At 37.1% G+C, this 21,738-nt stretch overlaps 2 protein-coding genes and 1 pseudogene across 2 annotated transcripts in view; 1 reads left to right on the top strand and 2 right to left on the bottom strand.

Moving 5' to 3' along the window:
* Positions 1 to 1,535, bottom strand: LOC131847762 (uncharacterized; annotated as a pseudogene).
* Positions 1,536 to 2,127: 592 nt separating this feature from the next.
* On the top strand, positions 2,128 to 2,877 carry LOC131847761 (syntaxin-1A-like). The gene has a single exon (XM_059197408.1). It carries the CDS (start codon positions 2,137 to 2,139, stop codon positions 2,875 to 2,877), a length of 741 nt encoding a protein of 246 aa, XP_059053391.1. The 5' UTR covers positions 2,128 to 2,136.
* A 4,078-nt stretch (positions 2,878 to 6,955) lies between these two features.
* Positions 6,956 to 21,738, bottom strand: part of LOC131847576 (uncharacterized) — a 360,246-nt gene continuing 345,463 nt past the window's right edge. Inside the window, 16 exon segments of the mRNA XM_059197169.1 lie at positions 6,956 to 7,950; positions 8,107 to 8,245; positions 10,142 to 10,271; positions 10,882 to 11,017; positions 11,969 to 12,170; positions 12,463 to 12,607; positions 12,983 to 13,183; positions 13,769 to 13,923; positions 14,815 to 14,960; positions 15,656 to 15,930; positions 16,719 to 16,967; positions 17,526 to 17,622; positions 18,124 to 18,317; positions 18,706 to 18,870; positions 19,512 to 19,719; positions 20,428 to 20,564. Coding sequence (XP_059053152.1) covers positions 7,383 to 7,950; positions 8,107 to 8,245; positions 10,142 to 10,271; positions 10,882 to 11,017; positions 11,969 to 12,170; positions 12,463 to 12,607; positions 12,983 to 13,183; positions 13,769 to 13,923; positions 14,815 to 14,960; positions 15,656 to 15,930; positions 16,719 to 16,967; positions 17,526 to 17,622; positions 18,124 to 18,317; positions 18,706 to 18,870; positions 19,512 to 19,719; positions 20,428 to 20,564 — 3,147 coding nt within the window. The 3' untranslated portion in view covers positions 6,956 to 7,382.

Raw genomic sequence — 21,738 nt, 5'->3', positions numbered from 1 at the left:
TTACGCTATCCTCACATCCCTAAGTAAGTGCCTCCTCAATTTGGTCCTATTAAGTAGAAAGTCTAAATCGCTCGTTATTTTGCAGCACTTTATCCGTATCTGGAGAATCGTACGCTTTATTCCACTCTTTGTTCACTTGTTCGATGTCCGACTTAATTTGGTCGTCCTTGATTTCCATGGACGGGAGGGATGTACTCGAAGTAAACTGCTTGGATTTCTTAAGGCAGCTCTTGATCGATGGAGAGGTTATTTTGGGTATATCCGGGTTGGATTGGCCGCACATTGTGCACGTGTCCTTGGTGGGGTTTTCGTAGGGCTCGAAATTGACGGAGCAGGTGAGGAGGTGGGGGGCTTCCCGTGGTGGAGTGGTGAGTACGCCCAGCTCGAGGCACACACGTGTCATGTACTCGGGCTGCGAGGGTACGCGTGGTATGAGGTCGCAAACTGCGTGGGTGGTGCCTACGTGCCGGTCCTCGTACCGATGTGGGCTCCGTATGGAGTCCTTATATTCTACGCAGCGTACTATATTCGCTCTACTGTCTGGGGTTGATTGTTTTCTGTAAAAACTTACATTGAAGGCATGGCAGGCCAATGCCTTTTTGCCTTTTGCCTAATTACCTGTACACTTTAGTGTGCGTGGGAGTCTCTTGTCCGGGTGCGCGCCAGTAGGACGAGGCGGGAGAGACAGGCGACGAGGACGACTCCAGAACACCCACGCCGCCGCGGCTCTCTACCTCGGCGCCTTGTTTTATATTCACTGTAACAGTAGGAGAAATAGGTAAGATGGCCAGTAATCAACTCTTTTATTATGTAACATTACAGCGTACGTGCAGATAGCGTACGTATCTACAGATGACAAAAGAATACGTTTTACTTTACGTACGTTTTACGTTAATATTAAGAATATTTTATAAATAGATGTGCCAATTAATGTACAGATAAATGCAATTTCGTGAACCTATGTAGTAATTTCGTGAATCTATGTAGTAATTTTTTTAATATCTTTTATGTAGGTAAATTATTATGTAAATTAGGAGATATAGATTAAGTTTATTTAATAAATATTTTTTTAATATATAATGTACATGAATGATGTAATTAGTATATGTTTTAGATGGACATTTTATTTTGTATTGAGTTGCCAGCTACAATGATTTTTTTCTTTAAGATTGTGAGTAAGTAATTTATATTTGAAAGAACCAACTGTTACTGAATTCAAGATAGAATGAGTCATTATTCTAGCATTTCTTGCCAGAGTATTTAAAACCATGAAAAGCTGTGATGTTAAATTGGGCATATATCGATTGGTGACAAGTCTGTCCATCATACGACTTGAAAATTGAAGTTTATATATTAAGTAAAAAGGCTTTTGATGTTTGAATATTTCAAATATTAACATAGCCAAGTGTAGTTTGTACCGTCTATCCATTTTGATTTATAATATATATATATATATATATGGTATGGAAAAACAAAACCTAACACAATCATTCTATACTCTCTGTATCAGATTTTTAGTACGGACCACTGTACATTGTCCATAAATAGTGTCAGGTTAATTGAATTTAGATAATATCAAAGAATCGCAGAGGGCCTTACACAGGTCTACAGATAGAAAGTTACGTACATGATATAGCACTTTTAATCTATAAAAACAATTACGCACTGTCTGCAACATATTATTTTCAAAACAAAGGGTATCCTCGAAAATGACACTTCCTGGCTTCTTTTGTAACAGCTTACATGCCAGTGGCTAGTACAATTGTGAACGCACACATACGGAACGTGTTTTCTAGGAATGCCCTGTAGTTCAATTGTTGGTCTAATTTAATATTTTAGTGAATCTATTAATGGACAACATTTATTATTTTTTATTATATGACCAAGAGGATTAAAAACAGGTAATTATTTTTATTTAGTGGCGACCCAAAATAATAAACACAGGCGAAAAAAATATTCTATTAAATCGATTATTTTAAGAAAAATCGATTGTTTTGTGCAGAATGTAACATCCCTAAACTTGATGATTCAGTAAGTCTCAATACGGTGTCGTTCCTAGAGTATTTTTTAGTGATCAGTGATTGAGCCTTTTTAATAAGATATAATATTTATTTTACCTGTGTTCTTCTGTAAAGGATGACGAAAGATAGGTTAGACGAGTTACGGGCAATGCAAAGATATGTGAAGTTTGATGACATAGATACGTCAACGGATTCGTCGAAAGATGTTGACGAATCTGAAGATGTCAATGTCGTTAAAGGCAGGTTCCTGGATGCTTTCTTCAGTGAAGTGGAAGAGATAAGAGAGATGATAAAAAAGATTCAAGGGATTTTGGCAGTGTTTAATAAGAAGTACAAGGCCATCTTATTAGCACATTCGATAGAAGAGAACAATAGCCAGGAAATAAAATATTTTGTAGCGGATCTTTTGAAAAACGCCAACGAAATTATAGCCAAATTAAAGCACATGAAACAAAATATCGTGCAAGAATATTCGAACAAATTAAGGACTGAAGTCAGGATAAGAACTATACAACATTGCATGTTGACTCATAATTTCGTAACAATAATGACGGATTACAACTGGATGCAACTCGACTTCATAGATCCATTCAAGAACAGGTTACAACGTCAGTTGGAGATAATCGGGAGGGCACCCACAGAAGATGAGCTGGAGGAAATGTTGGATTGCTGCATATCGGAGACATCCATCCGTGAGGTATATGATTTGTTATTGGACACGATGATGCTCGTCCAAAGCGAGGATGAGATGATCGACCGCATTGAATATGAAAATCCTCAATGGGATCAATCATTTCAGATCAATCACTTCGAACTACCACGTAAGGCAAAAAGAAGGCGTTGTCTAATATTGTAACCTATATACCGGCCTATAAAATAGAATATTTAGTATATTTCTATATAATATTATGTATTTATTGCCGGTCTAAATTATTAGTATGAATATGTATAGTATAATATATATATATACATATATATCGTTATCAGTATTGTGGTAAAATAGCGCACTGCATTTTCGGATCACATATGAATAATTACAGAGCCCACTATTTTAGTTAAACTCAATTTTATAAGGAAAATATAACTGGAGTTGTAGTATCCCAATGGAAATAGATCAGTTGCTGCGTCACTAGGCAATGGAAGAATAAACCATCCCTAATTCGCAAGGAATAATTTTTTGAAAATTGCATAAGAAGCTTCATTATAAATTAAAAATAGTTTTGATTGGTCAACTATATAGTATCTATCAGTATGTAGGTACGTGTGTAAATTATGTTTGTTAATGTAATTGTACTATACGAATGCATGTTTTGAGTTCCACGGTTTATTGAGAATAAGCAATGGAACTAAAATCATCCTATTGCATTTTCGTGATAAATATGTGTAGATATTTTAGTAATGTAACTATATATATGTAACATTATCTTATCTGTGGTATAGCTAACACATACGTAGCCGTTGAATTCGCAGCAAATCCGAGAATCCTCTTGACGTCATTCTGCATTTTATCCGAAATGATGTCCCATTTGAATAAGGTCTGCGTAGATTTCGTAGCTATTGTTTACCGATTTTATTTTATGTATTTTATTGTGTCAGCATGTCTATGAATGACAATGGTTACTTCGTTAGATCTAATTCGAACTGTCCCACTAATGTAGTTCTGAGTAGTTGGAGTGTTAACCGGTCATTTATTTTCTGCGTTTACGGATTTTGGAACCCCAATTGTACTCGTGGTGTAAAGTAATGGCGATCTAAGGCTGTGTAGAGATGACAAAATTACAATTAATCCCAAACTGAAACGCGATTTTTATCCTCTACCACGTATAGAGGAATCGTTTGCGAATATAAGCATCGGTTAAGAATATACAAAAATTGATTTTGTGATTGATTGATTAATTAGATGAGGCGTCACACTATACCGCCATTGCTACACACTTAGGGAGTTTCGCGTATAACTAGACGCCTTACGCTTTATCTAGTGTTGCAGACACGGTTGTTTTTTTACATGACATTTGTGTCACAGGTAAGAGTCGTCACGCTCACCTTCGCAATCTTCGTACTGTTTTAGAGCGCCTACGATAAATCGGTTTGACAGTTAAATTCGAAAAATTTTTGGGTTGGTGAAAAGAGAGGTATCCCTCAAACAGCTGCCAGAGCTGCCACCACTACTAAGCGGGCGTCCCACCTTTGAGGTGCATTATTTTAGTTATGTAGTAGAAACGGTGCCAATTAATTTTAAAGATATCGCTACTGTAGTGTATGTGGAAACACTAGCAGTTATTATCTATCGTCTCGAGCCGAGCGTACACGGACCGCCGTGCGCAAGAGGGAAGGGATTTCCCTGTGCAAGCGCCGCGGAGTAAAGACGTGGAGCTATGGCTAACGAGCCGATATTACGTCGATAACAACTTACATACAAGAAGACATAAATAACAAATAAGTGAACACTATAGCTACAGAAACAAAGCGAAATTTATTATTAAATAGAAATATGGGATATATCAATTTCGGGTGGCGGGTCGGCGGTTAGCTGGAAAGAGGAGAAACCGTATTTTATTCGTAAAAACGATTTATACACAGATTATTGTATAATCTATAAATATTGAATTGTTGTCCCAGTAAAATTACTATTATTATATATTGAAAGAAATTCACGAAGGGTTTTTTGGGCATGAATAAAATGAAAATATTGCACGTAATTACCAAATATAGATAATGATATTGAGCAGGTAGCGCGGGTGTGCACTGTCTGTCAGAGAGTACTGGACGCGCCAGCACGTGCCCCCCTCCTTTCCTGGGAATTTCTTTTGAATCCATGGTGGCGGGTGCATGCTGATTGTTTTGATTGCGCGGGCAAGCGTTATTTGATACTAGATGCACATTCCAAGTGGATTGAAACAATTCCAATTCTCAAGTACGACGGTTAGTACAAAAATAAATGCGATTCGTTCGGTATTTTCTAGATTTGGACTCACGTCACAGCTGATCACTGATAATGGCCCCTTTTTTTGTCTGAAGAATTTAGTTTATATTGTAAAACATACTACTTCTGCGCCGTACAGACCTCAAGAGAAGGGAGAACCTAAAAACTGTAAAGTCAGTTAAGAAAGTAATCAAACCTGCATTATTTGAGAGCGAGGGCGTTTCGACCTCCTTATATAGGTTTTTATTTATGTACAGAAATACAGAGCTCGCAATAACGAGTGTTTCACCTGCGGTCGCTTTGTTCGGGCGTAGGTGACGCGGACGGCTTGATGCCCTGCGTCCATACACCGCTGCCGTTGTAGCCGCCGCGCAAGACAAGCGCAGCAGCCGGCCTTGTGTGGATGAAACTATACTTGCACGGGATTACTCCAAAAAGGGAGATAAATGGACGGAAGGTTAGATTTCAGTGGTTACTGGACCGGTATCGTATAAAGTTATATTATGTGATGTACCATCACATAATGTAACTTTATACGATCGAGGTACCACCTCGATACCATATTCTTTATCTCATGCGAGTTCAGAACCATTCAATGAGATAGGTCTAGTGACGCTGAAGGGGAGGGGAAGGCCGGTCGGAGGTTACTGCTGGTAAGCGCGATGAACAATTAGAAGTTGAAGAGAAATCGGATGGAAGTTTAGATTATTAGGATACGCTAATCGAGAGTCCGGAGTTAGATGAATGTACGAATAATTCCTTACCAGCAGGAGCCTCTGCACGAGCTAGTAGAGCCCATAAGAGAGCAATAGTAAATATATGATTATTAAAAATGTTTTGTATTTGGTCAACTCGGCTTTAAATTGTTACTTTTAAAAGATTAAAAATTCTTACAATACACAGTCTTTATATACAGGTTTTGTTGACAGACTTAATCAAAAACAAACATCTGTATGAATCTGAAGAGAACATGAAACAACGTTTAATAACAAGGAGAATGAATATACAGAAGGTAATAATTCCTACACTAAACGTAGTAACACACTGCCCAAGAAATCAAGCGGTGATACTCTATAATAAGTTACCGAAGGATCTTAAATTATTGAATAGTTTGAGTTGCTTTACAAAAACATTGAAGTCACTACTAATAGATAAATGCCTGTACTCAGTTGACGATTTATGATGTTTTTTTTTGTTATTAATGACAACAATGACTGAATGACATTCTGTAAAATGACAACATGTAAATTTATTAATTTTATCAATCATCGTATCAACATTCAAATACAATGTACATTGTTCATGAATAAATAAATAAATAAATAAATAAACTCCACTATTTTAATGTAAATTTCGGAAATAAATTAAATAAAATTCAAAATTCAATTGTAAAAAATGTATTTGTAAATAAAAATATATTGTACCCGATATAACATAAAATATAATTCGTTTAGAATAATCTTAAACATATTTACAAGGATTTATTTACAAATATGTATAATATACTAGCGGCCGTAACATTACTTTTAATATCTACGAATTTTACTACCTAGTTGTAAATAATTGTGATTTTTCAAAGAATCATCACGATGAATGTGAACGTACATGTGACGGAAAAAAACAACCAACTTGTTTGTAACTAAGTCCTGAATTTCCAAGTAATTAATAGTACAGTTGAAAGAATACTTCATATTCCATTAAATTTATTTTCGTGTTCTTGTTTTAGATTACATTCACTTTATGGCTTTTACAATATGATCGTGGCATATGTTATTGTTATAATTTGAAATAGTAAGTATAGAACAATAATAACAAAAAGCAGCTCTTAGGAGATTTATGATTTTTTTTCATAAAATCAATAAGGTACTTTTGGTTACGTAATTATATTCTAAGATATGAATAATTGCCCCATTTATAGACCTATAATGATGTTTATGATGCTGCCGATTTATTATTAAGACAAATTTTAATGAAGACAATAGATGTTGGAAATATAAAGTTTCTCTTCTTACTCTTGAATCACACATCATTGTAATAGTTCCAAATGTGTTTGGACATACAATAAAGTAATGGGTATTGTAATTGCATTTACTTCTAACTATGGTCCATACTTGGATTGTGTAGAAACAAATCTTCAAATTAGATTAAAGGTTGGAACTGCCCTTATGTTTCGGTAGCAAAATCAATCATTAATATAGGTATACTAAAAATTGTTCTATTTGTACTGATTCGCAATTGAAATAAATTATCACACAGAGTTAATTTAATCTTGTATAAAGTTTTCACAGCAAAATTGTTTTAATACATTTATTGTTACAGTAGGCTCTTAATTATATACAATTATTAACTAACTTTGGCATGTTGCACCCCTGTTTCCATGTTATTCGTTTTGCTTACTCAGCTAATTTCTATCACTTAATTACGCTATCCTCACATCCCTAAGTAGGTGCCTCCTCAATTTGGTCGAGTACACTTTTACTCGCGTCCTGAGTCCTATTAAGTAGAAAGTCTAAATCGCTCGTTATTTTGTGGAGCACTTTATCCGTATCTGGAGAATTGTATGCTTTATTCCACTCTCTGTTCACTTGTTCGATGTCCGACTTAATTTTGTCGTCCTTGATTTCCATGGACGGGAGGGATGTACTCGAAGTAAACTGCTTGGATTTCTTAAGGCAGCTCTTGATTGGTGGAGAGGGTATTTTGGATATATCTGGGTTGGATTGGACGCACATTGTGCACGTGTCCTTGGTGGGGTTTTCGTAGGGCTCGAAATTGACGGAGCAGGTGAGGAGGTGGGGGGCTTCCCGTGGTGGAGTGTTGAGTACGCCCAGCTCGAGGCACACACGGGCCATGTACTCGGGCTGCGAGGGTACGCGTGGTATGAGGTCGCAAACTGCGTGGGTGGTGCCTACGTGTCGGTCCTCGTACCGATGTGGGCTCAGCATGGAGTCCTTGTATTCTACGCAGCGTACTATATCCGCTCTACTGTCTGGGGTTGATTGTCTTCTGTAAAAAGTAAATAGTGCAGTTAATGGGTGCGTGTCTTTAATAGCAATGTGTAAATATTTGTTTAAATTTTTAAAACACTCATTCAAAATACATGCCATATATCGCGACTACGTAGGTATTTGCATTTGAAGACATGGCAGTCGTTGGATTTACCTGTGTACTCTAGCGTGCGTGGGAGTCTCTAGTCCGGGTGCGCGCCAGTAGGACGAAGCAGGAGAGACAGGCGATGAGGACGACTCCAAAACGCCCACGCCGCCGCGGCTCTCTACCTCGCCGCCTTGTTTTATGTACACTGTAACAGTACGGGGAAATAGGTAAAATACTCAGAAATCAGCTCCTTTATTCTGTAACATTACGCTAGTCGTAATGTGTACATCAAATCTTCATGTCTCGCAGAGGACTCCCTCCTCCGTTACTAGTTTATATAATAATTGATATATAATGAAACCAACTATAAAACTTTATATACCTTCTAAATCGCAGAAGTTGTGCTCGCTTAACCTTTACGTACCTGGGATTATTTTTCTATTAATATAATATTAAAGATATACAGCGATTAGGTATCTCTATGGTAACAGTATACACATAATTTAATTTATATAAATGACCTTCCCTACATGGTAGAGAAAATTGCAGATATAGTGTTATTTGCGGATGATACTTCGTTGGTGTTTAAAATTGGTCGCCAATGTAATCAATTAGACGATGTAAATTATGCTATCTCTGCTATATTAAATTGGTTCACATGTAATAATCTATTGTTAAACTCCAATAAAACTAAGTGTATGAAATTAACGCTTCCTAATGTAAGACAAGTAAATACGCAGCTATTGCTTAATGATGAAATAGTAAACTTTATTAACGATACAGTTTTTTTTTAGGAATAACAGTGGACTCGAAGTTACAATGGGCCATATATCAAAAATATTTCAAAATTAGCCAGTAGACTTAGTTCTGTTGCTTATGCAATTAGAAGGATAAGGCAATTAACAGACGTGGCGACGGCAAAACTTGTATATTTTAGTTATTTCCATAGCATTATATCATATGTCATACTGCTATGGGGTAAAGCTGCCGATGTAAATACTATATTTATTTTACAAAAGAGAGCCCTACGTTCTATTTATGGTATGGGTTCTAGAGAGTCATTACGTCAATGCTTTAAAGAATCCAATATCCTCACCGTTGCCGCACAGTACATTTATGAAAATATTATGTATACAAGGAAAAACTTAGATAGTTTCAAGAAACTTAAAAACTGTACAAGTAGAAACTTACGCAATAAAAATAAGCTAATTTTACCTAAATGCCGTCTACACAAAGTTAGTAATTCATTTTATGGTAATTGCGTAAGATTCTATAATAAACTTCCAGAATCTACGCTAAATCTTACAGAGAGGCAATGTTATGTAAAAAAGCCTATTATAAGATAGATGAATTTATAGATGATAGCAATATATAGCAAGAATAAGTTTATTTTGCGGACAACGTTATAATTTATTTTTCATACTGCTTTCTTGATATATGATAGCGTAGCGGCTTTTGTTTTGATTGCCGTATGCATCCTCATGTAAAGTGCGAATACTGTAACTACCATAAAGTAATTTTTGTAGCTGTGACGTATCGAGTGGAATTAGTAGTCATGCTCACTAAAATGTCCAGACATGTGGCGGCGTGGTGGGCCGGGTCATTGGGCTCCCTAAAATATGGTCGAGTGCAGTGATGGCTGGCTCATCCGTCATACTCGTGAACGAGTGCTGCTTGTAGGGACTGGTCTGCTCTTATCACTACGACTGATTTAATCTTATTGTATATTTATATTTGACCCAAAAAATTAGTGCTGGTTGGTAGTTTGTATTCACACGTTTCGACTTGTAAATGTAAACTTAAAAAGATTATTTAAAAGAGCAACACACAAGTTTCTTGCTCGTTCTTCTTGTGATGAGACAGCTTTCCGAACGAGTGGTAGATGAAAAACAAATTGTTCTGACTATTCAAAAGTGCTTAAATTAAGTTTATTTGAATAAGTGATTTTCTATTCTATTCTATTATGACTAGTGTAATGATGGTAAAGATCTATATTTACCATGAGCTCATGGTCTTATTAATAAAGGCACAAAAAATAGAAATATGTATTTTTTGTGCTTTTAAGTTCATGCTAAATAATATGGGAGTAAGTAGCACTAACAGCTGAGCGAGGTGTCACCCGCGGGCGAGTCGTGGTGATGCCAGTCGCGCGCGGGCAGTGATAATACGCGCCTTGCTGCCCGCACGCATTCGTCGTCGCGGATCACGTAGCACACCATCATCGCTATTCCCTGATGGACGAAATAATGAAATTTTAGGGGTTGGAATCTGTATACAGATACTTTTCATTTAGCAAGTCAATACCGGCCGTTAGCCGGCTCTTTTGTTACCGTGCATTATCGATGGCATGAAAATCGACAAATATTAACCTTAACATAATTATACCGCACCAGCATCCCAACATATTCCAATTCAATAAAAACGTGATGATGCTTTTAGCAATAAAGCTGCCTTTTTGTATTTACATTTGTATATAATATAATAAATGTTAAAGTGTAATATTTAACATATTCTACCTATGTATGTACATGATCGTGATAAATTGAATTATAAGACTAATAAAAAGATAATAATTATAAAACTGATTATTTAATTAATTGTAGCTGGAAGAAAATGGTATCTATCGTTCAAGCTTGTCCTAGTTTAGATACAGTAGTAAATTCTCTGTAAATGTATGCTACGTTAAATACAATGAAATAGATTATGAGGATGGCTGTAAATTTGTAAATTAAATGGCAATAAAAATATTATTATTATAGAATTTATACGAATAAAAAAAGCTTTTCTATTTTTGCGACGAATTAAAGCATAATCTATATACAAGATTAAGGCTATATTTACATTGGCGAGTGCAGCGGCCGAAAGGGCGGCGACAAGTGCGAGGCGCCGCGGGCCGGGCTGCGCGTACGCTACGCCCGCCGCCTGCGTCGCCGACGTCGTCAGCAATAGCACTAGCGTGTGACGAATCACTCGGCCCCTGAATAGTATCAGTAGTTATATTATATTCAACACTATTTTATATTGTCTACATTATCGCCATGATTATATCAGCCTATATGTATCTACTATATTGTCTCGATACAATTTAATAATTTTAAAGATGTTGACCTTATCGAATTCTAACCAATAACGTAGAGCCAGTAAAGGCCGAATTGTTACATTTAATAATTTTACCAACAGTTCGTTTCTCATGATCTTCATTTCGGTGCGTGACTCGTATTACTGCCTTTACATGTACGCTCTTTCACTGACAAATAGGTTTTCAGGCAGGAAAGAATTTGCATGTAGAAATAAAACGAGAAAGACCGCGCGCGATGACAGCTCACGCATTCCCTGGGTCTTCAATTGTGCCTACTTTAGCGATTTTTTATTATTATTATCTAACTCTCATTGTAAAATGGCGGACGGCGGCGGAGTTTGCCCCATAGTACATAATTATAGAGTTATTGATAAATTATAAATATTAAACGTGTGTATTAAAATTTTTAAAAGGGAGTGATTCGACATGATTTATAGGTGCGCACAATGAGTGGACCAAATGAGATGGAGTGAACCAAAAAATAGTTAGATGCAATCCCTCACGATTGCGGCGCTTGCTTACCGCACTAAATCGCGCGTTACTGATCCCGCGTGAAAGGATGTGTCAGGAGAAGACAGCAATTGTATGTCAACATTATCACCATCATAACTTCAGCCTTTGTATTTACTCTACTATATTGTCTCAATACAATTTCACAATTTTAAATATCAGTGATGATCTCATCGATGTCTAACAAATAGCGACGTTCGATTAACATTAATACACAGGAATTGTTATAGCGATATGCCAGTAACCGTCATCAAAGAGGTATTGAAACATTTAATAATTATAACAAAAGTTCGTTTCTAATGATATGTCGGTACATGACTCGTATGGGATGTGGCTTACCTGTCTCGAAGGTAGGTCCTGCGCTCGGGCGGGACCTTGTGCGCGAGTGCACGCAAGCGTGCGGCGGCGCAGAGCGCGAGTGCGAGGCAGAGCGCGGCGAGCAGCGCGCAGCCGGCTGCGCACACCGCCGCTGCTGCTGCGCCCACCTGCAGCGGCGCCCCGCCCCATAGCCGCGCCGACAGCCACGCTAGCGTGCACACCCCTGCGTACGCGCACCGTTACACATTTTTAACATGTACTTCGTTTTCAGAAGTGGAAATAACATAAATATAAAAAAAATGGACGTGTGAGAAACCGAACCCGCAATTGTTCTAACCACCAAGGCCCTCAAATACTCAACTTCTTGCAGATGCACAAACTGGTATAAAATAAATAACTAATAATAATGTAAATAGCATAATTAATATAGCAAGATTTTTAGTGTGTTATAAGAATTTGACTTAGTGCGTAGACTGCTATTGGTGTATGGTTATCGGTATGGAGATAATCCGTACCGGCAAGCAGAGCGACGGAGGGTGCCCGCTGAGCGCGCGCGGCCAGCTCTGCCTGCAGCAGTAGCGGCTGCGCGCACAGCGCCGCGCACCCCGCGCACCAGCACGCTGCGCACACCCAGCCCAGCGCGCCCGGACACGCTTCCTCCTGCGTATTCACTCACTCTACAGGGTACAGCTTTAAAATGAGGAGACTGCTACCGGGGACTAGTAGTAACAATAATAATCTAATAATATTTTAAAAGATGGTAATGGAATAGTGCATTCGCCTGCGCTAACGGTATACGCTGGAGAGGCATCAGTGGAGGATGATAGGATGAGCATGACGTCAGTTTAGTTAGCCCATCGTAGCAAATTCACGATAGTCGACTTTCAGGAAGTGCACCCATATTTTATGGACTATTAACCGTATTATTCATAGAGTTTCTTTTTATATTGTGTATGATACGAAAAGTTGTACATCAAATTCTATTGTGTGACACAAGGGCTTTAATTTACATTGATTTCTCTGAATGATATGTACCTGCCTAGTATCACACTCCAGCAATGTCAAAATCGCTGCAGAATGTGTACCGGCCGTTGCGGCCTTCAGCAGCACCGGCAATTTCACTCTCCTCCCAGGAACTAAACCTAAAAGCTGCAACGCCGCTGCTGCCAAGCACATGGCACCTCCCAAACTAGCTGTGATCTTGACAATTCCACGAAGATCTTTCTCTGTATCTGTCTGGATATTTTAAAAATTATTACAATGACTATAGGGAAACCAATTGGCTCTGCAAGTTTCATAGAATGGGGTTGAGAGGCAGGGTTCATATGACATTTTATTATTTTAAAATGTATATTTTTTTATTCTACCACTCATTCGGAATGCAGAGTCATCACAAGAATCAGTAAGAAACTTGCGTATTGCTCTTTTATTATATGATGGTGAAGAGTGCGAGTTTGAGATTGTTATGTACTAATATGAGTGGGTATTAGCGCTAACATAAATAACACCGAACTTAATAACTGGATGAACCAATGTTAGTACATGTTACCAAGAGTATCATTTACCTATGGCAAAGTCTGGTAATAGTAGTAATAGGTTTTACTGAAGTTTTACCATTTTTATAAATAAGTAAGTCGAAAATAGATTTCAGTACAAAAGAGTATGTAAGTATACAAATATATATATAACAAATTGTTTACAGTTTTGGACTTTGCTTCTTAGGAAAAGCTGTTTAGTTTCGTGTATACGAATCTTGCAGGTATATGTTAGGTAATTAGGGTTAGTATATGAGTGGTCGTTAGGTGGCAAATGTCAACTGACCAGCGCAGCGCGGGCGACGGTGAAGAGCGCGAGAGTACCGAGTCCACGGCAGCGGCATGCAAGCAATGCAGGCTCGGGCGCTCGCGCTTCGCACCGCTCCGCGCTCCACGCTCGCGGCTGCCGCGGGCTGCGCACGCCGCATGACAGTTCCGACCCTGCATACAACGTGCTACTTGTTACATGCGACTATAATCTACTGTTTATGATATAGAAGATAGCCTGCATGTGAGGACTGGTCTTTTCGGGTTACGAACACTGATTAGACTTTTTGCTTTTACAATAGCATATGCCGGTGGTCACTCTATTCTCCCAAATTTGTAATGAATCTGTATTATTGTAAACATGTACAATATTTATTCGAAAAGAATACGAGATGAGTTTTTAAACTGACAAGAACTCTTCTCATCTCGAAATCATCCCGAACCGGCGTCAGTTCGTTCGTATTTTTGACATATCATAAGAGTCTGTAATAGATCTACATTCATTTATGATCCATTCAACCACTTATTGTGAAAAGGTAATAAACTGCTAGACAGACACAATTTTGCGTTTATTATATTTTAAGGGGGTGAATGTAAAGACCTTATATATTTTATATGTATATTTGTTAATAAAATATGTTTTAATGTATTATAGGTTTTGTGTTAGTCAGTGACTTTATTATCGAAAGGTTTTTTCTGCAGTGAGGTCATAGCTCATAAATCATAATGATGACAATGACTTAATATTAGGCAGAACAGTTTGTATGGTTCTACTTATGAGAATCGTATTAAAAAAAACATAGACATTAGGTATTGTCGAGGGTACGACTCTCGTACGTTACAAACATTTGTATTTATAAGTATGATACTTTACATTGATTTGGGTTCTTTAAAAAATATTGAAGTATTTCTGTCAATATATTTTTATAGTACAACCATTTCTTAATTTGGGGCTAGATGGCCTCGTGATTTTACTAATATTATTATAGTTACCTATAATGATGTAAAAGAAACTGTTTTTCTACTTCTGCTGTTATTAGGCTTCCTTTTCAATAGATTACATACCGACAGCAGTATGATTCTTGATATGTGTGAACAGTAAGGTGACTGTGTGTTGCATAGTTGGATCGACAGCGCCGCTCGCACCCAGCTGTAGCTGTTGGGACGTTACCTCGTACTCAAGCTCTCGTCCATTCCTCGAAGACCCCTTGCTAAAATAAAATAATAAATCAGTTACTAAGTATATTAAATACTTGAAAGTGACAGTAATACAGAAAGTGAAAGAAGTAGACACAAAAATAATTAACAACATAGAATTAATTAGTGAATGAAATAGTTTATTAGACAATAGCGACTCGTCCCGGCTTCGCACAGGTGCATTACAAATCTATTCATTTGTTGACTTGTTCTATATAATACGCATGTATTATACATATAAACCTTGCATTACGCTATTAACGGCTGACAACTAGGTACATTAAAATCCGTTGCGTAATTTATAAGATATAAGCGAACAGACAGTAGCGGCGACCCATGATTTACTTCTACAACAGTGGATTTACAGGATAAGAGGCATGACATGTTAGTCCTCTGGAATGGCAACACATAATTTCAATAAAAATAATAAAGTATTTTCTCTTATTTCTTCAATAGATTGAATGGACGAAGCCGTTGATTAGCTGAAGGTTACAAGGTTTTTTTTATTCTATGAGTATTCGCCATTATCACGTGCAAATCAAATCTATATAATGCGATTAGTTTCACACTATACCTATAGATTTGATGAGATTGAAAATATTTTTTCTTTGTTACATATATCTTTCAGTTTTAAATTTACTTTATTTTTTTTCCATTTTCGTTTCTTTTGCGCTGTAACCACAAAAATTATCAATACGTGCGCAGTCACCTGAACTCAATGGATCTTCTCAAAGATGGCAATCTTGCTGCCAAATTGTGATATTGTATTGCTATCACTGAAGCATTGCCTGTTCTCCCGACAAGTTCCACTCCGACCGAAGTTAGTTGCCAGTCCTCGGATCCTGTGTTTGGTTGAAGGTCGAAATGTGCTGCATTGTCGTCACGCACTGGTATAGTTTTGACTGTGAACTCGTGAAGCCGTAAATCTAAATGGTCTTTCATGGCGGCAGTGTCGGCTATTGCATTTTGAAGTTCATAGATTTTCTGTAACAGGTATATAAAAAAGAGACTGTAAGAACTAACTGTAATGATTTGCACACAATTCGCTTTGTATATTTTAAATCCAACGTGTTAGGATGCGAGCCTATCGCCACCTTTCGGATAGACTTTTTGGTTTTGTATCAGTATTGCTTTCACCAGAAGATCAGTGACATATATAAATTGTCACAAATTTGTTTCTGGTGTCGATCAGTTTCAAACTCATGACCTCTTTGGTGAAATTCAGGTCTAGTGGTTAACTCTAGTGGTGAAGCCTCGACGTGTCCTTATCAAATTTATAATATCAACAATCACATTTTGTAAAAGATCTATGTTAATGCAAAAATAAATTTATTATTATTATTTCAGTCTTGCAAAAAAATAAGACAAGCATCCAGCCTGTCTTATCTTGTTGCAATTTTCTACAGATTCAACAACCGTTATATAATTATTTATAAAAAAACATGTCACGTTATTCATTACTCTATGCTGATTAATATTAATACCTCTTAATACGTAGCCATTGGGGAAAGGGATTGTTAGTAATGTGAACTAATCGCCCAATTGCTAGCAAAGTACCATGTCTAGTTGACCTCCACACGGTTCCCCGTGGAAAGCATAGTTTTATATTCCTGATGAATTTGTCACGATGGGTTAACTGAATTGACCTCATGCTCATCTTATCATCCTCCACTGGTGCCCCGCCAGCGTATACCATTAACTCAGGCGGATGTACCATTCGATTAACATCCATTAAAAAATAAAAATAGCACCTTAAAAGTAAAGAAACTAACCTCCTCATCCAAAAACGCATCAGGATGTCTAAGGAGTGCGTCAAATATCCTGAGCAGGTGTTCGGCGGTGGCGGCGCGGTCGGCCGGCGTGGCGGCGGCTGAGCGCAGGTAGTGCAGCATGGCGCGCGCGTGCTGCAGTGGCCGCGCCGCGTCGCCCGGCCGCGCGGGCAGCGACCGCACCACCGCGCCGTACTGCCGTGCCACGTCGGACACGTTGCCCCACGAGTATCCGTACCAGATGCGGCTAAACTGGAGGGATTGAGTACCATCGTACATGAGCTGTAGCGCCATCATTGTCCTGTTCTGATTGTTGAAAGTATAATGCTGACCATCGAGTAATGAATGTATATTTTTGTAGAATCAGCCACTTGTGCTGGCAGGTGGAACATTTCATTACTATTACAAAACAAATGGTTCTCCCATATTACTGGTGGTTAAGCTACTTTTATGACCAGGAGCCTTTATGATATCAATCCTGCTTGAGAATGCATTTGTTAGTGAATAAATAGTCATCTACGCATCTAGGATGCTGGGAAACGTATGAAAGTAAGTGAGGTGAGGACAGGAATTTCGATTAGTATATGGCTGACTGCAGTACTTCTTTAAACCAGTTGGATTAAGGAAGTATTGTAGAGGCTCTAGAATCCGGAGTCCAATATCCGTATACGCTCTCTGATAGGTCTGGATACAGAACCATGACATAGGAGTAGATGCCTTTATTGTATGCATTGATATGATTTAAGTCGATAATGTAAACGAAAATTTATATGTAATCAAAAATATGTGTAATATCACAGAAATTGATACCTGTTCGTAAATATCTCTGAGTGAGTCTGCGATACAGTCGGAGAAATCTGGCATCATCCATTCTACACCGTGTTGACCAGTTTTTGGTTCACAAAATCTGGAAAAGAAGACCAAAAGATATCTATAGAAAAACATAAACGTAGAGGCCAGCAACGTAAAGTACCATTTATTTTCATTGTCGTCCCAAGAAGCAAGCAAACTTCGCAAAAAGTTAAGCCTATTATTTAAGTTAAACGTCTAGCAATACATTGGTAAAACTGGATTTATTTTTATGAAGTAGCGGGATGCATGTACAAGATTAGACACGTTAGACAGGCAAAACTTCTACGAATTGGTATTTTGAAATCTGTGGGTCTAATAAAGATTTATATATTTTCAGGATCAATAATATAATCCGTTAATTTTTTTTTATGTAACATTCCGGAAAGCTTATGACTTGCGTCTTCCAACCGAAACAAATTTTACAAAGTTTTGTGAATGTTTTGCGAGACAGATACACACGTAGACGACTTTGTACACAAAGTCTAATTTGGGTGCAGTGTGTGTAGATTATTTATCTGGAAAATTATTATATTGAGATAAATGCAAGTTGTATAACCTGGTAGTATCGCCAGTATGCCCGGGCGGGCAAGCGGCGGCGGCAACAGCTCCGGGTGCGGTCCGTGGCCAGCGCAGGCCTAGTGCGGCATCTGCACCGCACGCTGCGTCTTCTGTGCCCAGCGCCCACACCGTCACGCGTTTCGAACTCGTGCCCGCCACCGATGACACCTGGCAGCGGTACTCGCCTGATTTCTGTCCAATATAAATTTGAAATTTAGAAAAAATAATTATGCCGGTCGTTCTGCACTGAGGATACTGAGCTGACACAGCCATAGAAGTTTTGGAACTTCTATGTTACAAAGGACCAATACAAGTGTACATAGGTATTATATTTCAGTAATTGCATCCAAAATGTGTATGTCACATGAGATAATAGTCCTTTTTTATAAATCCTTGTTTATATATTGTGTATAAATATAAAGAAGTATGCTATGGACCTATTTGATACAACCCATTAGTACTCTAAGTTGACTGATTACCTTTTTATTTTTGTTTCTTGTAAGTGTTATTAAATAATAATGTTTTCTTTAAGCCGGATTTTCTACCTTCAAATTTAGAATTGCACTGTACAAAGTATTACCTGTATATTATAAAGCTTCAAGACGCTGCCAGCTGGGTATAGATCCTCCCAGACCTCGCGTCCTGGAGCGAGTGGTAGTAAAGTACGTTCTCGAGCCCAACTGAACCCTAGAGCGCCGTGGATCCGTCCAGCACCAGCCAAGCACGTAATGCTTACGTTATCACCCTGGAAGTAAGGATTAAGAATATTATAAAAAAAATATTAATTCTGTAATAGCGTCAGAAGTTGTCAATTTGTAAGCTTTTAAGCTTTGTTTGTTCCAACTATATAGATAATTATTATTGCCACATATAACCACATGGTGGTGAAACTCATTTCCCTATTTACGAGCCCATATTTCGCAGTCTATGACAACTAACCGACATTATTATCGATCTATTTGGTTTAGTCTTCATTACATTTCCAAAAAACATTATAAAACTGAATAGTTATGAAATTAATATTCATATTAGATTTGCGTTACCGATTCTTAATATTAACATACAACACATAGATATTTTTTAAGGTGAGAATGACTAATATTTATTAAGTTTCTACGACTTTTGATGGCCTCGGTGGTATAGCGGAAGTAAGGAGGGTAATACCCTATTTTTGATGATTGCGGGTTCGATTTCTCACTTGATACAAACATGTATTCATGAGAATGATAGCTGGTATTAGTCTCAGCGGTCTTCTACGTGTGTATTTTCAAAAAAATGTATTTAAGTAGTTCTATTAGTTGTTTAGTATCCTTAACTCAAACCTTGTTTATAGCTTCAGACTAGATGACGCTGTGTAATTTGTCCTGGGTTACTATCGAGATAAACTTACTTATTGACGGTGAGTGTGGACGGCATAAGCCGAATGTCAGGTGGTCGTAGTATCGTCAGTCTCAAAGCACGACAGCGTCGTCTACCGGCGTCGTCGGCTGAACATGACCATTTACCACTATCGGGCCGTTGCGCCTCTGATATCCCCAATACTGACATGCGACGACCCAGAGCATCTTCTACTACTGTTCGAGTCCACATGTCTCTGAAAATATGGTGGAGCATATGAAATAACTGGGAAATTATGAAATAATAGATATGGCAAGATGTACTTATAAATGAATTGTTATTGAAGGATAAATAGAAATTAATTAATACATAGATATACCAGATTATAGAAAAAGTAAAGTTGCATCATATCAACATTTAGAGATAATGGGGGAATTTTGTATATAAAATTATAGTTGTATTCATAATTTAAGTATATTACATTAGTTATATCATAAAATAAAATATTAAAGACTTGTATGACTTTCATTGTATTTTTATAAAAAGCATTACTATTTTACAAATATTTCTAATTTAACACCGAAAATTTGGTTACTAACAATATTATCCACTCCTTACTGTGAAGATAAAAAAAATAATATTTAAGAAAAAATATAGTTTAAGCATAGCTGTTAAGGCCTTTACTAATTTGTTATTGCTCGGTAATAACTCAGATAAGATAATATTACATAGCAATTGTGGTAATAGTAAGTAGATAAGACTTTGACAGATTGGAAAGTTACCTACTTCATGTAACAATTAACTCTTCGTTTTAAGGTAGTGTAATCTAATTATTTATATTATATATGGAAGATTGGTAGTCAAAATGAGGATGATGATGATGATGACGCTGTAAAGTACTACACATATACTGATTGGTCTCAGACCCCAGGCAAAATTGAATGTCTATAAATGTACCACTCACCTCGTGGTACCGTTAAAGTTGACCCTCACTCCGTCCTTGTACCATGTGAACACAATATCTGGGGATCCATATGCCATACAGCTTAATATGAACTCTGAACCTTCCCATACTTCCGGACGTTGGTTCACTGTTAAACCCTGAAATGCAAATATGTATGTATATGTTGAAAAAGTACACTGCGGGATCACAGTGTAGTGTCGCTTTTGTCTAAACTACTCTGTACATAATACTATGAAAGAAAATAAATAGAGAACTTCTCCGGACGCTTGGCTATAACAAAAACTAACTTTAAATTAGACTAAAGTCGAAATCGAGTAGAGTAGTAAATATATAAGAGTATTAAGAACACGTAACGCTCTTATCATAATGGTATAAGATCCATTATGACTACCTAATATTAAAATAATAAGGCATAGTCTCGTATTTAGTTATCAAAGTTCATTGTCAGCTCATATCCCACTCTACTTGCTAGTTTAGAAAGTTAATTAATGCCTGTGTTTAAATTGGTTTAGAAGCTTAAGAACAGCAGATGAGACCGCCGCTATTAGTGCAATAAAGAAGCGGCTAAGTCAGGTTAACGAGAAATATCTGTTACTGGCTGAATGCCAAGCGCTTCCGACTAGTGCTAAAATGCACATTTCAAATAATTAAAACTTTCTCGCGACCATCTTATGCATGGCAACATTAGTACCTACGTGCCTTTTTATATATTTGGCCACACAAGTTTAGAAATGTGAATATAAAAATTTAAATTACAATTATCATTTTGTATTGAAAAGAACTATTACGTAATAATCAATTATAAACAAAATACACACAGATTTTGATGCAGAAAGAATACTTAATGGAATGTACATTATTCCAGAGTGACTTAAGCATTAAATTTAAACTGCTTTGACACCTCAAAGACCTTAAAATTGCCGTATTTTTATTACTATAAATATTTAATATTGTAGTTGGTACGTGAACAAAATTGAAGTGACAAGGTTTTTACAATGAAAAATTAATTCGTTTTGTGTGAAAGCACAAATCGAATATTTGTAATTGAATGGGAAACCTATTTTCGTACCTCTCAATGCTGTATTTCTAACAAAAGATCTATTAATAATATTTTTCATTCAGCGCGTAATAATCATTTGACGTTGTGTAAATAAATAAATTTTCATTAAATTCACTGGTGTAACTATAAGCCGTCTTAGACATAATAAATAACTAAGTAACTCGTTATAACAAATAATAAACAGATAAGTGAAATATTTTATTAAACTCTAGTCTCCAGTCGAGGTTTTGAACGGATGTAATTATTGTTGT

The sequence above is a fragment of the Achroia grisella genome, unplaced genomic scaffold (assembly GCF_030625045.1).
Source record: "Achroia grisella isolate CSIRO2021 unplaced genomic scaffold, CSIRO_AGI_Agris_v1 utg540, whole genome shotgun sequence".
Lineage (NCBI taxonomy): Eukaryota > Metazoa > Arthropoda > Insecta > Lepidoptera > Pyralidae > Achroia > Achroia grisella.
The sequence above is the reverse complement of the archived record's forward strand: the minus strand, read 5'-3'. Positions and strand labels throughout refer to the sequence as shown.